This window comes from Lissotriton helveticus, chromosome 9 (genome assembly GCF_964261635.1).
Source record: "Lissotriton helveticus chromosome 9, aLisHel1.1, whole genome shotgun sequence".
NCBI lineage: Eukaryota > Metazoa > Chordata > Amphibia > Caudata > Salamandridae > Lissotriton > Lissotriton helveticus.
In genome coordinates, this window is record NC_136070.1 from 260,286,320 (window position 1) to 260,303,656 (window position 17,337).

The following is a 17,337-nucleotide window of genomic DNA, read 5'->3' on the forward strand; positions in this document are numbered from 1 at the left end:
CGCAAATCAAGCTACATAGAGATTGGTATGACGGCGGGATAGCTCTACCGAATCTACAACTCTATTACAGGGCAACACAACTTAAAACCCTCAATCACTGGATCCACGCACCCCAAGATGACCCAGCGGATAGAGCACAGTTGGATACAGAAAACATACTAGCCGCGCTCTATAACAAGAGAATCACATCGAAACTGGAGGGTCCCACAAAACAAACGGTCATTTTATGGTACACAGCACAAGCAAAACTAGGTTGGAAAGGGGTTATAACTAAACTTACCCCACTCTGGGATACCAGGGCTTTGGGACTCTTGAGGCGCAGTAAGGGGTTTGCACAGTGGGATAGTATTGGCATTTCCACAGTGGGGGACTTGTGGGATAAAGGGACGGTGATCCCGTTCACCCAGCTTCAACAACAATATGAACTGGGCCCGACCGAAACCTATAGGTACATACACATTAGGCATGCATTGTTAGCAGCACTCCCACCAGACACTGATGTTCCGGAGGCATCCCCGCTAGAAGACCGTTTACTTACTGATTATATGCAAAAACGCGCTACATCACTCACGTATCGCAAGCTAATCAACAACTTACTAGACCCTACATCCACACTAAGGGCGAAGTGGGCGGCAGACATAGGGGACATGGACGATACAGAATGGATAGAAGCGCTGGCGTCACCTAAGGAAGTGGGAATTTCAGCCAAGCTGAGATTGGTGCAGCTTAAAATCCTACATCGTATATACTACACCAGAACTATACTACACAAGTTGCAAAGGACACAGCATCCATTTTGTCTTCGAGGGTGCGGGGAGGAAGGTGCCTTCTTCCACACTATGTGGGAATGCCCGGTTATAGTAGAATATTGGAGACAGGTGTTACATACTGTATCACAGACGTTGGAAGTATCCCTTCTGCCAGAGCCGAGAAAATGTCTCTCAAATATATGGGACCCCAATGATCTTACTCACCTAGGGCAGACGTGGGTCACGCTAGGCCTCATGATAGCTAAAAGAGATATAGGGCAGAAATGGGGTGCGGCAGACCCGCCCACATTCGCAACATGGTGTAGGCACATGAATCTGGCAATGATTACAGAGCGCTCAGTGTACGAAACCAGGGGTAACCCGCGCGAATTGAACAAAATCTGGTCAGCCTGGAATATATTCTGAGGAGAAATATGTGAACCGTTGTCGGAATCTAGTACAGATAGTTCAGACGACGAAGTAGAAGAGGAAGAGGGGTCGGATTAGCTACGAGAAATTGTGTGACTGAAACCCAGAACATAATGTACTACTGTGGAGGACAGAACTGTATAATCAAATGTGTTTAACGGTGTGGATGTGTAACTGCTGTCTAATAATTGTCATGATTGTCAAGGCGAAGTTTGATTTAACATTTAAAAAAAAATGTCAAGATAGTAATGTTTCTGCTAGACAGAGAGATCAGAGTTTTGTCTAGGGGCAGTTTTGACTTGCTATAAAGGAGTGCATAGGTTTAATATGCTTGTTGCAAAAAAACGCATGCCGTCAGTTCACAAATCTGTATTTTATGTGGCTAGCTGTGTGGATTACTGGTTTTTTCACAGAGATCCTTTTGTTACTGCAGTTCATAAGACACAACCCTAACATGGAACAGTGACTGTTATGAACTGTCATCAAAGAGCTGCATGCTAACTATATAAAATAGGATAGGATGTCATGGTTTTTCCCCCATGCTTTCATTATCTATTGTTAATGTTGCTAAAAAGGGTTTATTTGGGTAGATATAAATTCTTATCAGTATAGCCAGCCTTTACCAGTGCTTTACAACCAATGAAATGTATGTGAGAGAGGGGCTATGGAGAGATGAGGGTCACTTTTGACTGGTGGTTGTGAGGGAATCCGAGGAGGTGGCCATGGCATGGGGGAGGGAGGGGAGCTTTGGGGTTCGAAAAATGATTGCCGCACAGGGCGCCAACAGTTCTAATTCTGGCCCTGCTTGTGGGGCCTGGGCCATCAAACTGAAGCTGGACCTTTATTGGAGGAGAACTTGTGTCAAAGTTTACTAGCATGTCCTGTAGGGAAAGAGAAAACCTGACAAGTCCGTTCTTGGGCCATCTAGTGGAATTAGTTGTGCTAGTTGCAAAGTCAGTAATAAAGAGGGCAGCTTTGTTTTTAAAATCTTTAAATAAATATGTTGCAGTACTATTGCAGGGCCCCTTAAAAAGGGCAGGCCATTGTAGTGTGGTTAAAGTGAGTTTTTTAAAACAGTCATAAAGTGATAATAGTTACATGTTAACGCTACTTCCATTCATCTGTAAAATGTTTGAGATGGGAAGCTATCAGTAATTGGATCAATGGTTTGATAAAATAATTATGTAACATTATTCTAAATCTAGGAGAGTTTGTGACGCAGATCAGACCATCCCATTATTCACTGGCCCATATTTATATTCGGGTATACATATTCACATTTGATCCCAGACCCACAAGACTCTGACAGAATATTTCAGAGAAATCACAACTCATTTTTTAAAAGAAATTAGTTTATATTTTTGAGAAATTAATCCACTCATATTGTGGATCAGTAACATAAATATTCATGCCCCAAACCCTACTTAAATATGTCCTCAATAACAATTTTACCCACTCCTTAAGCATTCTTCCACTTAACACAGAAAACGCCCAATATTAAGGTTTAGAATAAACGCATACACAAAAAAAATACAGATAACGAACACCAAAAATGCTTTCCCGAAAAGCGTGAGCAAGGTGGGGGGGCACTAATGAACAGGGTGGACACCAACAAATGCTGAGAATGCTTATGAAAAGCCCGATCAAGGCTCGCAAAATAAGCAGTCTGGGTGGGCGCGGCCTAATGCCGACAGGGCAGACACCAACCCCGCTTCCAGAGAAGCCTGACAGAGAAGCAACGACAATAGTTCTCGCCGAGGCGATGCAGCGCATACGCTGCAACGCAAGTGAGACCTAACCATCCACTGAGTCAGGACATCTTAGATTAAGATGTATTAAAAGCATCTAATAACATGTATAAATGATTCCATCTATTGAACATATATTATTAGTCAGCACTTTTCCTTAAGCCTTCTTCAGGAGAATTCATATAGCATTCCGTCTTGGCAAGTAAAAGCCATACACATGAATTCAATCCTCCCCACACCCACCTTTATTATTTTCTATTACCTTTCTCTCCTATTCTCTGCTTCTACTTCCTCAACGCTTTCACCAGTTTTTTTCTTTCTGGGGGGCACTTTCCAAACGTTATTGCTTGCTCTTGCTTTACTTCAGAGTCTCTTTCTGTTCTCCTCATCTCCGAAACCACTGTTTCCCCCTCCTTATCCAGCCCCTTGCTACTTCTTTCACATCTCCCATCCCCTCGCCCTTGTGAACAGAAGTGTGGGATTTTGAAATCCTTCTGGGCTTTTTTTTCTTGAGTATTCTAACTATTCCTATTATTTTAGGAATTCCGCTACCTTTTTAAAACTTTTTTTTATAAAATTGTATTCACATTCCAGGGCTTAATATCTGAGTTGGTGCAATTTCGCATTTTGATCTTTTGGTGATTCCTCACTTTGGGGGTTCCGGTATAATTTTACCAGACTGCAGTTATTCAAATTTGAAAATTTTCAGATAGACATAGTGCCGTCTCAGGAGTCTCCTGTTAAAATAATAATAATAATATTAGACTTCCAAAATTGAAAAGGATAACAGCATCTGTCAGATTTGATGGTTAATAAGGTTCGGTTACATTGTGACTTAGCTGAGTAAGGCAGGCACACATTGTATCAAACTTTTTTTTTTTTAAACCTTTATTAGTGACAAAAGAGTACACAGCTACATGCCTACAACCTGCGTCCGCAGGCCGGCAGCTATCGCAGTCAGAATCATGCGTGTATGTACATCTAGCAAGGTGAAGCAGCAGTTATTTAAACACAGCATGTCGCCTACAACCCAATTGGGCCGGCCGCGATGTAAAGTCGATGTAAGCCGTTTATGGATGCACTATCTAGCAAGTAAGGTAGCAAGGTGTATTCAAACAGTATCTACTTGAGGTTCTTTTTATCTTTTATAACAAACTAAAAAAATTCAACAGAAACTGTTCCCTCCCATGACTCCCATCATACTTAGTATGTGGCACGAAGTATCTTGAGGTGCTGAGCTGCAAGCAGCATTGTCTATGTCATAAAGTGATCCGCATCTGAGGTAATGGCACTTTGCACCCAATTAACCTTTCTGGCTGACATGGGAGGAGAGAGGGGGGTAGTCTTTGATCCGATCTGTGAGTACAACAGTATATTACATTTTTGGATACTGCGCTACATGTAACATTCTAGTGTGGTGCATAAACTATTTGGTGATGGGGACAAACGGCACTCAAGCCATCCACTGGGTAGCAGTAGTCGGTACAGCATGTGTTCTAATCTCCTGCAATGTCTAGGACAGAACAGTGTCCCAAGCTATCCTCCCTAGGGTCTATCATGCAGACTGACTTAAAGTGAGATGATGCATAGGGGGGGGGAGGGAGTCTACTAGTCCCCGTCTACCGGAATCCTGGTTCAGGCCTGAGTAATGGGAACAGGCTAGTTCAGCCTATCTCTCTGTTACCACCTGCCTCTGACGTATCCTCGTTCTGTACACGAAGAAGATATGTAGTGAGGGGACCCCATAGGTCTTTAGGACCCGACTTTTGTGGTAGAAGTTCGGCATATGTGTGCAGTTGCTCCTGCCAAGTAGACATCGTGTTCAACCATATCTTGAATTTAGGCGCTCGACCCCGGCCCCAACGACACGCAACATGACGTTTAGCTAATAGGAGGCCTAGCGCAAAAAATTTCCTATGTGCTTTTATCGCTGGATGTGACTGGCCCAGGAGGGCAATCCTAGGACAAGGTACAGTGTCTACCCCGATCATGTCAGACAATGCTTTAAATATCTCATCCCAATATGCCGCTACGGCAGGGCACATCCATGCCAGGTGGAGGAAGTCCGCACCCTCGCTTCTGCATCGCAAACATCTGTCATTGTTCCGGAGTCCAAAGCGGAACAGTTTGGCAGGGGTATAGTAGAGTCGGTGTAAAAATTTAAAATGAACCAGTCTGACACGTGTATTGCCTGTCACAGCGTTGGTATGCGAGCAGCTTTCTTCCCATTGCTCGTCCGACAATGGTGCGTCTAGATCCCTGTCCCAGTCACATCGCGCTCTTAGTGACGGGGGAGATGGGGCAGCTTGCGCATGTTTATATAGCATGGATACTACATGTTTCGTGGTGTCCGCTTGTAGGAGGACGTGCAGGGGTGCCATAGTATCCGGCTCATCAGGAAAACTGGGTGTGACCGCCTTGACATTCTGACGCAGCCGAGTATAAAGAAACGTGTCCATTACGGAGGGGGTGTTGTCCCCAAAGAATTGAGCCGACGTGCGAAATTGCCCCTGGAGGTATAGATCGCCCCATGTATGGATCGCATGTTTCGTGAGCATTTTACGGCCAATCTCCTCACAGGAGACACTTAGCCTGGGATCATGCGCTAGAGGCATACATGGCGAATATAGGAACTTGACCCCCATATTATCAGCTATGCGCTTCCAAGCTTGCACCGTACAGTCTACCGTGGTAGGGTCTCGGTCTATAACTCGAGCCGGAGCGTATAAATAACCCGATGGCTGGGCGGGCCTCATATAGCCGTCCTCCACCGCCAGGTGAGCCATAAAGGGAGGAGGATGTAGCCAGTACACCACAAAGTGGCCCTGGGCACAGTCATAGTATCGTTGAAAATTTGGAACATCAAATCCACCTTGGTGATAAGGTAACATGAGTGTCTTCAGACTAATCCTGGCCTGTTTGCCGCCCCAAATAAGCCGTGGTCACTGTGATGCCCAGGTATTTTATTTCATCTGTCTCCCACATTAGGGGATAATCCAGAGGGAAGCGCAAGGTCTTGTCCGTCAAGGGGAATAGAGCAGACTTCGACCAGTTTATCTGTATCCCCGATATGACTCCGAATTTGGTGATCTCGCGCAGCAGAGGGTTAAGGTTATCTTGTGGTTTATGTACATATAAGGTCATGTCATCAGCATATAATGCGATGAGCAGCTGGCGTTCCGGGTATATTAAAGAGCGGTGATTGTGATGTTGCCGGAGTTTGGCCGCCAGTTTGGCCGCCAGGGGCTCGATGGCGATCGCGAAGAGAACTGGGGAGAGTGGGAACCCCTGCCGGGTACCCCTATGGATCTCAAATGGGGCTGAGCGGGAGCCGTTTCGAGAAAGTTAAAGGGGTTCCCCATCCGTTCCAGAAGGGTCAGAAGATAGTCCCATTCGAGGGAATCGAACGCCTTTGTGGCGTCTAGGAAAACTGCGGCACCCTCACATCGAGGATTAATGTCCTGCAGTACAGCCTGAAGGGTGAGCAGGTTGTGTGACGTCGCCCTATTTGGGACAAATCCCGCTTGGTCAGGCAAGACCAGACGCTCCATCAATAAGTTAAGGCGAGTCGCAAGTACTTTCGCCAATATTTTCACATCAGTATTTAGTAATGAAAGAGGTCTGTTAGAGTCGCAGTGTTCTGGAGGCTTGCCTGGTTTCAACAGGGATGCTCATAGGGCTTCAGGCATAGTGGTCGGCAAAGTCCCCTCTTCAAGGGCCGAATAGTAAACTTGTTTCAGTATTGGAGCGAGTAGATGAATATAGGCCTTATAAAAGTCAATTGGCAACCCATCAGATCCAGGTGATTTGCCGGACTTCATAGACATGATAGCGTCTTTTATTTCGTCCAGCTCGAGTACATGATGTAAAAATTTCTGCTGGGATGGGCCAATCCATGCAATAGCAGTGTCATCTAGATACAACTGTAAATTAATAGGCGTCGATCTTTGGGAGGTTTATAGTGTGGAGTAATGATTAGTGAGAATGCGGAGTTGTTCTGCCAGGTCCCTCTGCGGGGCCTGATGTTCGTCCAGTAAGGTCGCGACATAATTGTGATATCTCGGGGATCTGATAGCAGAGGCGAGTGCCCTACCAGGCCTATCTCCCTCGCCATAGATGCGCGCAGCGTACGGTTTCCCTAGGAACTTACATTCCTTCTCCGCCACTTCCGCATATTCATTCAGCTTTTCCCTGAGTAGAGCTTTGGAAGTATGCCCCCGCGTGTCGCGAGACATGCCCCATTCAAGGTCTCGGAGCTCAGTTTCTAAATTGCGCAATTCACCACGCAGTGACTTGAGGACTCCACCACCTTTAGCGATGCACCACCCTCTGACCGTAACCTTAAAGGCCTCCCATACCGTCGTGAGATTTGACACTGACCCTATGTTACGCTCAAAGAAGTCTTGTATGTCATGTTCAAGTTCTGCCTTGAAGGCAGAATCAGTGAGGTGTGCGGGATTTAGGCGCCAACTTAAATATGGGGAGGCATCAATGGGTATGCGTAGTGTTAGGAGGACTGGCGAGTGATTTGAGAATGTCCTGGCAAGGTGTAGGGTGACAACCAGCCAGGGCGTGAGGCCATCCGATAGGAACACGTAGTCAATCCGCGCCCATGTGGAAATCACTGCAGAGTGATGTGTACCTTGTTTGAGAGAGGGGTGTAAGTGCCTCCAGGCATCGATGTAGTGGTGTTCCTCAACAATAGTCGATAATGTACGTTGGGTATGAGTGTAGTGCAATGCCTGGGGGTGAGATCTGTCCAGGCCTGGTTCCAATGCTATGTTGAAGTCACCTCCCAATATGACATGGCCTATGCCCAGTGTTTGAATTTTACCCCACATCGTACACATTGTATCAAACTTGATTATGTCATAACATTCTAAGACTTTGATGTAGTGACTTCTTATGTAACATCAAATGACGCCCGTATTTAAATGTCTTCAAATGAGCCATTGCCAAGATCTCCATTAAATGTTAAAAGTAAACATTCTGGGCCTACGTCACAAAGGTAAAATGTGCACTTGTGTGTAAGTTTGCTATTTTTTGGGTATTCACAAACTCATGGCAGACACTTCGCACATAAAAAGATAGGTATTTCCTATCTTTTTCATCTCCTGGGTTTCAGCAGTCGTAAACTTATTATTAGTAAAATTAAACTTTTATTTTTTGAATATCAAAAGGTAGTAAACTGAAACAGAAGTGTAAGTTTAGCTTTGTGAATCAGGGGTTGAATGTCTGCAGACCACCTTGGAGAGAGGACAATGTGTTTCTGATACATGACAAGCAAAGAGATGTTCTTTTTTGATAAATAAATAGTGAAAACGGTCAAAGTCCAAGAGCATCTGTGACTCAGCTCATAGGGTCTAAGTTATAGATATTTTTAGGTATTGAAAAGTTTGGAGAAGTATTTCACTGGGACTGTGCAGAGTCGCTGACAGACTAGTCATTGTAGACGGAGGGGAAAAAGTTCAACAATGAGAAACCACATTATTCAAATTCTTGGAAAACCTGACTTATAGTGAAGTCTCGATGCTTTTTCGGCAGTAAGCGGGATCAGGGGGGATACAATGTCCTCATACACATACATTAACAACCCGTATCAGGAATGAACAGTAATGCCTCTGAGCCTCAAGAACACAGCACTTGGACTTGAGAGGTGGAACCAGTGGTGACAACGGAGTGTCATCAACTGTTGAAAATGAAGTTTGTGATAAATTGACTAATCCTGGCTTCTTTGTTCAATTTAAAGGATTCATCGGATGATATGAGGAAAGTTCAGAGGAGAGAGAAGAATCGCATTGCTGCTCAGAAGAGTCGACAGAGGCAAACACAAAAAGCAGATACACTACACCTGGTAGGTGCTAAAACCCACAAAGACTCATCAAAACCAAAACACCAACTCTAGGGTGAAAACGGAAATCTTCAATATACATCTATGCTGTAAATATAGCTATGTCCTACAACAGAAAAACTTTACGTAAAACCTTTAGTAATGTATTCTCCATCCGTATTTAGTAACCTTAAAATAATGTGATAAGGGATCCTAGCACTGCCTGTATACAATATCGGAGATGTCAAGTCACACGTGGTCTGTCTATCTTGGCGCGTACCTGTCAAAGATGGCACCTTACCTCATTACTCTTTCCACTTTGACATAAGTATTTTAGTTAATCTTGATGCTATTCTTGGAAAGTGGTAACACCTAGATGATCAAACTGGGCTGGGAACAAACCCACTTCTGTCTATACAGAACACTTCTGTTTGTCTTCTTTTTTCTCTTTCTCCTCACTCCTCTACCTCCTTTTACATGCATCATCTTCACTGGCTACCATTCTCTTGTCAATGTAAATGAAAAATGTTGTGTTTTGTATTTAGGTGTTTTCACTATTTGCCCCCGCTCTATCTGAGATGGTAGATTTGCCTTACGTTCGAAGTCGCCTCTTGCACTTTGCTTCCTTATGTCTTCTATCTTTACCCGGTCCTCCTTGCGCTATGTCTCGTTTTTGTTCTTTCGAATCATTGGCTCCTTGGTTATGGAACTAACTTTCACTTGCAGTAAGATTGCCTTCAATTATATTGTCTTTTAGACTCGACTGAAAGAATGCTTGCGCTTGCTGACTAATTGGCAACGGTTTTAGCTTTGATAGTGACTATATTGTTCTGCATTATAATTTGCACTGTTATTTGCACAGCACTTTGGATAAACTCTTGCAATAATAAACTAAATACATTCTGGTAGAATGTTGGGCTACGGCTCTTTCCTCTACATTGCAGTTGCACAGGTCACATGGGCTTGTGTCTGGGTCTAAGCAAGAACGCTGATGTGTCTGTGCCTCATTCAGGGCTGTTATTAGAGCACCGAGCTCCATTTAGAATGCTTTATTCAATGGAGTTTTTTTTGTGTGTTGTACTTTAAGGGCCATATGTACGAACACATTTTCCCATAGACACAGAATGAGTAAAACCCTTTGATACATCGTGCCCCAAGTTATGTATTCTTCTCTGGCCTAGACATTACTCCATTGACAGACTGCTTTTGGCAAGACATTGTGGGTGGGTGTAGCTTGCTGATGATGACCAAGTAGAGTTCGTGTGACCAGACCGACTCGCTTTTTATTGGAGGAGTCATGGGTCGCATGGCATTGAGACCAGTTCTTATACAGTGTTGGGCAAGAGCAGGCCCGTCCACACCACTGACATACTATATGACAGGTACCCTGTGCTGTTCAGCAAGTTATCTCTTATCAACACCACCAGATATGGGTCTCTCCGCACTAAATAGAAGATATCTCAAATCTTTCTCCATTGCATTTTCAGTAGGAGTGCAAGGGAAAAAGTTCTTGGCAGCCCTAGTGGTAGCTCTTGATGTTCAAAGCCCTCGACTGGCTGCAGGGGACTCACATGACCAGCAATGCAGGACTGAGAAGGAAAATGGGCCACTACAGCCTTTGGTGACCCTGTAGACAACTAGGCCATATAGGCTGCTCTGGTGCACATTGCTAACTGGAAAACCAGTACCTACCGCCCTCATTAAGCATGAGCAGTGACCGTAAAGGAGGCTGCAGGGTGCGCTGGGCAACAAAGGGACACAAAAAAAAGTGGTATGCTGTAAATATTGCCAAGTCCTACAAAAGGAAGTGTTGAACATGACATCCCCAGCTGCTTCATTGTACTATAAATGTTAAGCAACTATTACAATCTTCAAGGGGTTCAGTGGACCCTGTCCTATTATCTTCTCTTATTGCGATCAGTGTTGTCTTTTCCAGCTGCATTTTTGTATCTTTAACTTAATCTGACACGTGAGCCCGACAGTGCCTGCAAAAATGCAGTCAATTGTATTGCACGTGTGACCGTCTGATTTACTTTATTTTGTTTATAAGAAAAGTTGATATTTTGGCCATTCTTGGTAAGTGGTATCCCCCAAGACAATCATATCGGGCTGGGCTACACCTCTCAGTTTCAAATGCATGGGTCATAATGGGATTGATGCCAGCCCATTCTGACTCTCGGCAAGAACACTGAAACACCTGGGCCATAGCCTGGGCTGTTATTTGAGCACCGATCTATTTTCAACATCCTTTGGTAAATGTCGTTTTTAGGGGATGTATGATGGTACAACGCAGTACATAAAACCGCAGTACCATCACAACGCAGCTTATACAACGCAAGTCGTTACCACGACTTGCGCTGTAGGGTGCTGGACTTAGGAATAGTATGATTTACTATTCCAACTCAAGCCTACGTACAGTAGGGAAGGTGTTGGAATAGTAAATCACACTATTCCTTAGTCTAGAGCGCCCTCCAGTCGTGGTAACGACTTGCGTTCTAAAATCCGCGTTGTAATGGTACTGCGGTGTTATGACCGCGTCGTAATGGTTGTTTCCCGTTTTTAGGTGTCACCTGCAGATGACTTTTAGCTGTCTATTATTGAAGACCTTTTGTGTACAATACGCTGGCCTTTGGGTCAGCCTGTTGCTTACCATTGATCGGCTTTCTTGTCAATCCCATGTCCTTGCTTCTTATTAGATGCCTTTTCTTCTTCTTCCTGTATTTCTCCCAATCCTGAATCTAAGCTTTTTTACCATCCTTTTCATTAGATGACTTTTATCCTTCTTCTTTTTCTTTTAAGATCCCATGGGAGTGCATACGCTTTCTTACTGTGGTATATAAATAAATAATACCGGATCTATTTTTGAATGAATGAATGAATAACAGATAGCTCAATAAAATAAGAGTCAAGATTCGAGGTAGTAGGGGTTTCTGCAGGTTTATTACAGCATAAGGACGGGATCAGGACAACCTGCATAGGAACAGAGGTGACAGGGCCCAGCAGGACAACTGGGGCCCAGCAGCTGCCGGGGCTTGATCTGGGATGAGCGCGCTAACTTTTAATAACAATACATGGACTTATATACATAGCGCAAACACATAGCATTACATTGCAGTAGGCGTAACAGTGGGTGGAGCAGAAGGCGTGACGCGTAGCAGTCGCGAAAGATAACAGTAAAAAGAGGTGTAACCGGGAGTATACTTAGGCATGTGATGCAAACGTAACAGAATATGTCATGAATGGGCGGAAACTTTGGAGGGGGCTACCTAAGGAGCCGGAACCTCTAACCTAATGGTGCGCGTAAACTAGCAATGACGTATCACTAGGAGAAGCTGGGGGCTACGAACTCTGTGCTAGGAGCAGAGACTAGAGTCTGGAGGGTCGGAGCGACATGTACCTAAACCCTATCTGGTATCTAATGTTTAGGGAACATGTTGATATAAACTAGAAGTCATGAAGGGAAAGGCTAACTTGATTCTAAGACTGGACCATGCATTATTCTACATGTAGTGCGTGATGAAGAATATTAAATGACCATTAATACAGTATTTCTCTAACGTGGAGCCGAATAGGCTAGACAATGACGGAAACTATTGATGCAGTTCAGTAGCTTAGGAATGCAGAGAAGGAGGACTGAACTGATAACTGGAACTATAACATACTTTTGGCAGACTCAGAGGCAGAGCCGGGCTGCACCGGGCACTGCGAGGCAGGAAGTAAGTGAAAGGTCGAGGATACAGGTGGGGGCTGGATCGCTCCTCAGCGAGGCTTTTCAGGAGACAGGAGCTGAATCTGATGTCCGGGCCCTTTTGAGGCCTGGAAACGGGGGACTTTATAATGGAATAACGTGCACACTAAGAAACGTGGCAGCGTAGCTTTACATAGGCCTGATATTCGTATTATTCACGAGGACTGGAAACTGGCATACTAGAGGTGGACACAACTGTAATTGCGTCATTAATCGGACATGGGGAATAACATATGCATATTAGTCATGCACACATAACATATGATGGATGAGGCGTAGGGACACAGAACATGGCAAAATTTACTTTTCCACATTCCCTCCTTGTCACTACGTTTCCATCAGGAAACATCAATATTCATGATACCATCTATCATTTCATACAGTACCATTTGTTCGTCTCGAATTATCTTGGAACGGGATTTAGAACGGGGCTTGGGACTAGGGATACAAGAGGTAGCACACATGCTGCAAATCGCAGGGCCACATTGTATACAGAGGCAGCAGCTAAATATGATCGCTACTGCAATACCTAAAAAGGACAGGACTTTCCATCCCCATGCGGAAATTATATTCCAGAACCAACCAGACCATGTCCAGGTGCCTGGATCTTGGTGTAACAGATGGGCAATTTTATGGAGTCTGGTTATAGCTGAATAAACAGACGGCGCGTTATTTGGAATGAAAATGCAGCAACTAGATCCGATGACTCTACAGGCCCCGCCCCTATCGGCCAGTATGACGTCAAGGACGAGACGATTTTGCAAAACGACAAATCTCATAGCAGATTGTTCTTCGGTTAAGTTACCTAGAGCAGAGGCAGTCTCATTTACTACAGCTTCAAGGGTTCTTGTTAACCTACGGATCAGTTTACTATTCTGGACAGGTCCTACAAAGAAGAAGAAACCTTTATTGAAATCTGTATACTGTTCTAGAGTAGTTTCAGTATGATCGACAATTGGGGACTCCCTTCTATGTCTAATGTGTACTAGATGTGTGTTTCTGTGATAATCAGATGGGGCTAGGAAAACAGGTGGCAGTAGGAAGGCAATGTAACAGGTTCCCTCCCAATCGAGGGGCAGACGAACATATGCAGTTTGACCACAAATAAAATAAGAATGACGTGAAGCTTTGAAAACAGATTTCCCACTGTCACTATACTGGATAACAGCAGTACATTCACTATGACCTACATGTATGGAACCATAACTACGGACACATAATTCGCCTTTGACAGGTAGTACTGAAATAGCAGGTAAGTCTGGAGTAGTATCAGACTGAACATTCAGGACCATGAAATTCGACGAATAATTACCTAAATTATATACTTCATTTTCTAGATCTAAACCTGTTCTGTGGGGGAGACCTTTCTTGTCTGGAAAACATGTACTGTTAAGAAAAGACATATCTGTTGCGGATGACGTTAACGTGGACCATGCTCCACATGAACCATTATGAGAAAATGGATAAGGAAAGAGTGGCAGAACTCCCTTCGGTGTCTGGAAAGGGGGGAGTCGACCACACACCCAACAATTAGTGGCATTGCTGGTCTGGTGTGAGTAATGTAACATACGGATAAATGAGTTGTTGCGCATAGCGAGGCGGTAAGAATATTCGTGAGGAGGCAGATCACTAAACGTGTGCTCTACTGTAGCATTAGCAGACATATTTACATGAGGAACTGGAAAATACAGATAGAACGCATAGCTGGTGCAGGAAATCATAATGCTGATGAATAATATGAAACTTAGAAAAACGATACATCTGATTGAACTTTGACTGACTCTCTCACTATGGGGGTCTATTTTATTCATGTCAGAAACAATCTAACCGTTTCACCTAGGGGAGGACTTATACAATCAAACTGACTGACTTATTTTACTAGACCTGAGCTTTAACTTATACTCCTGTTGCGGAGTTTTCTCTAACAAGGGAGGGGTTGTAATAATGTCTTTTGCGGGACAGTCCTTAAGAGCAATATTTTGGCAGTCTTTACGATCTTGGGAATCCTTGGAAATGTTTTTAGAAACCGGTTTCAATCCTTTAAAAAGTTTAACATGAGAAAGGTGGATCCATCCTTTTCTGCCTTCCAACTTGACGGCTGTACGGGTGGTGAGGAGGACCTGACGTGGCTCCTTCCAACGTGGTTCCAGCGGACTTGATCTGTCAAAATTTCTGATCATCACTAGGGAACCTGGAACGATTTCATGCGGTGCCACCTCTGTATTGTCTGGAAATGCGGCAGCAACCTGTGAACGACATGAGTTGAGGGCAGACATCAAGGAAGCTAGGTAATCTGTCAGCATATTACATGAAACATCGGTAATACTTCGGGGTCTAGGAGTACCCCACATGTTAGGGGGGCGGCCGAAAACGACCTCATACGGGGACAGACCTGATCTGGAATGTGCAACCATGCGCATATAAAACAAAGCGACTGGCAGAGCTACTAGCCAGTCCACACCTTTTTCTTTACAAACTTTGGCAATACGGATTTTCAGGGTCTGATTATGTCTCTCGACTAGACCGGCTGCTTCAGGATGGCGTACACAATGGAACTTCCACTGGTACCCTAACAACAGGGAAACGTGCTTCATCAGTTCAGATGAGAATGGCTGACCGTTATCAGAATATACGACTCTAGGGAGCCCATATCTAGGGAAAAATTCACGAACCAACTGCTTGGCAGTGGTCGCGGCTGTGTAATCTGGGACTGGATATGCCTCTGTCCACCTGGACAAAGCGCATACAACTACAAGGACATACTTGAAACCTCGACATCGCTCCATCTGAATATAATCCATCTGGAGGACCTCAAAAGGGTGGTCAGGGGGCTGGAAACCACCTTGTTCCACCGGGACACTTTTACCTGGATTAAACTGACAACATATCATACAGGTACGGACTTTCTGTTTGGCTGCAGCTCGTAAATGCTTATTGAACCAAATGTTCTGGATACTGTCTAACATAGCTTTTTCTCCTAAATGTGCTGGACTATGTGCGGTATTGATAATGACTTGAACCATAGAGTCGGGGAGAAACCATGTGGCTCTACCCTTCGTTAACCATCCTTGATCTGTCTGGACCCCTCCTTGTTCAGACCATTTCTTGATTTCATCGGGAGTAGCATGTAACTGGATATCTATGACATCTTGTGTAGGGTCCTTAACTGTCATGCATGTAATCGGATCTGGAGTATGTGTCATGTTAACTGGAATGTCTGGAGTCTGTGCTGTAAGCTTGGCTGAGCGATCTGCTAGATCATTACCTTGGGAAATAACGTCAGTAACTTTCGTATGTGCTTTGCATTTCATGATAGCAATAGATGTCGGTAAATGTATGGCATCTAACAGGGCTTGAATAAGGAGACCATGCTGAATCTTGGTTCCATGAGAAGTCATGAAACCTCTCTCCTGCCAGAGCACTCCGAAGTCATGTACAACTCCGAATGCGTAACGTGAATCTGTGTAAACATTAACTTTCAGGTTCTTGGCATGTATACAGGCTTGTGTCAGAGCAACCAGCTCTGCTGCTTGAGCGGACAGGGTGTCAATACGGTGTGTTTCAATAACTTCAGTGTCAGTAGTCACTGCATACGCGGCGACTAGTTCTCCTGTACTAGTTCTCATACATGAACCATCCACATAAAGTGTCAGGTCGGGATCTGGTAACGGAATGTCTGTCAGGTCTTGTCTTGGCTTTGTCGTAATGCTAACTACTTCCACACAGTCATGTGGGTCAGGATTTGAATTAACTGATGGTAACAGTGTAGCAGGATTCAGAACGTTGCAGCGTCTTATTTCTATGTGTGGCTGGAACAGTGTCAATTCATAACCTGTTAAACGTGCAATTGTCAAGTGCTGTGTTTGTGTTCGGTTTAAAAGAACTTCTACGGAGTGTGGAACTTGTACTGTCAGGGAGTGTCCTAAAACTATGGAATCACTTTGTCTGATAGCTAGAGCTGTGGCTGCAACTGACTTGAGGCACGCAGGCAACGCCTGGGCGACTGGATCTAATGTGCTCGAAAAATAAGCACAGGGCTTGTATTGTCCTGCTTGATCTTGTGTAAGAACAGATAATGCTGTACCTTCACGTTCAGTAACGAAAAGTGTAAAAGGCTTACTGTAGTTCGGTGTGGCTAAAACTGGAGCTTGACATAGGGCTTTCTTTAACTCATTGAAACTAAGTGTATGGTCAGATGTCCAAGGGAGGACAGTCGATACGGCTGCCTCCTGTGTCGTTAACTGTATCAGTGGCTTGGCTAGAAATGCATACTGAGGAATCCATTGTCTACAATAAGAAGTAAGGCCGATAAAGGCACGTACCTCCTTCTGGGTTCTGGGCTGGGGAAGACTCGCTATTAACTGGATACGGTCGGGTGTCAACTGCCTACCCCTCTTGGACAGCAAGTGTCCTAAGTATACCACTTGCTGGACACAGAATTGAAGCTTCGAAGGTGACACTTTGTGCCCCATCTCGGCAAGGAAATACAAAACTGTAAGTGACGCTCGTTCGCAGTCACGTTCAGAACGGGCTGTGATCAGGAGATCATCGACATACTGGAGCAGGGCAGTGTCAGTTGGCATGTGAATATTGTCTAGTTGTCTCTTAAGTGCTTGACTGTAAATACTAGGGCTTTCTGTGAAACCTTGAGGAGCGCGTGTAAACATATAGCTCCTTCCATTTAAACAGAATCCGAAAAGAAACTGGCTGTCTGGATGAATCGGGACACTAAAAAATGCATTCTTGAGGTCTATGACAGTGAAGAACATGGCTTCGGAATCAATGGCCGTTAATAGGGAAGAGATGTCTGGAACAACTGGGTACTGAGGAATA

At 44.4% G+C, this 17,337-nt stretch overlaps 1 protein-coding gene across 1 annotated transcript in view; it reads left to right on the forward strand.

The window, feature by feature from the left end:
* The window catches only part of BATF (basic leucine zipper ATF-like transcription factor), an 80,964-nt gene that overhangs the window by 38,063 nt on the left and 25,564 nt on the right, over nucleotides 1-17,337 (forward strand). Inside the window, exon 2 of the mRNA XM_078662034.1 lies at nucleotides 8,676-8,780. Coding sequence (XP_078518160.1) covers nucleotides 8,676-8,780 — 105 coding nt within the window. The remainder of the gene's footprint in view (nucleotides 1-8,675; nucleotides 8,781-17,337) is intronic.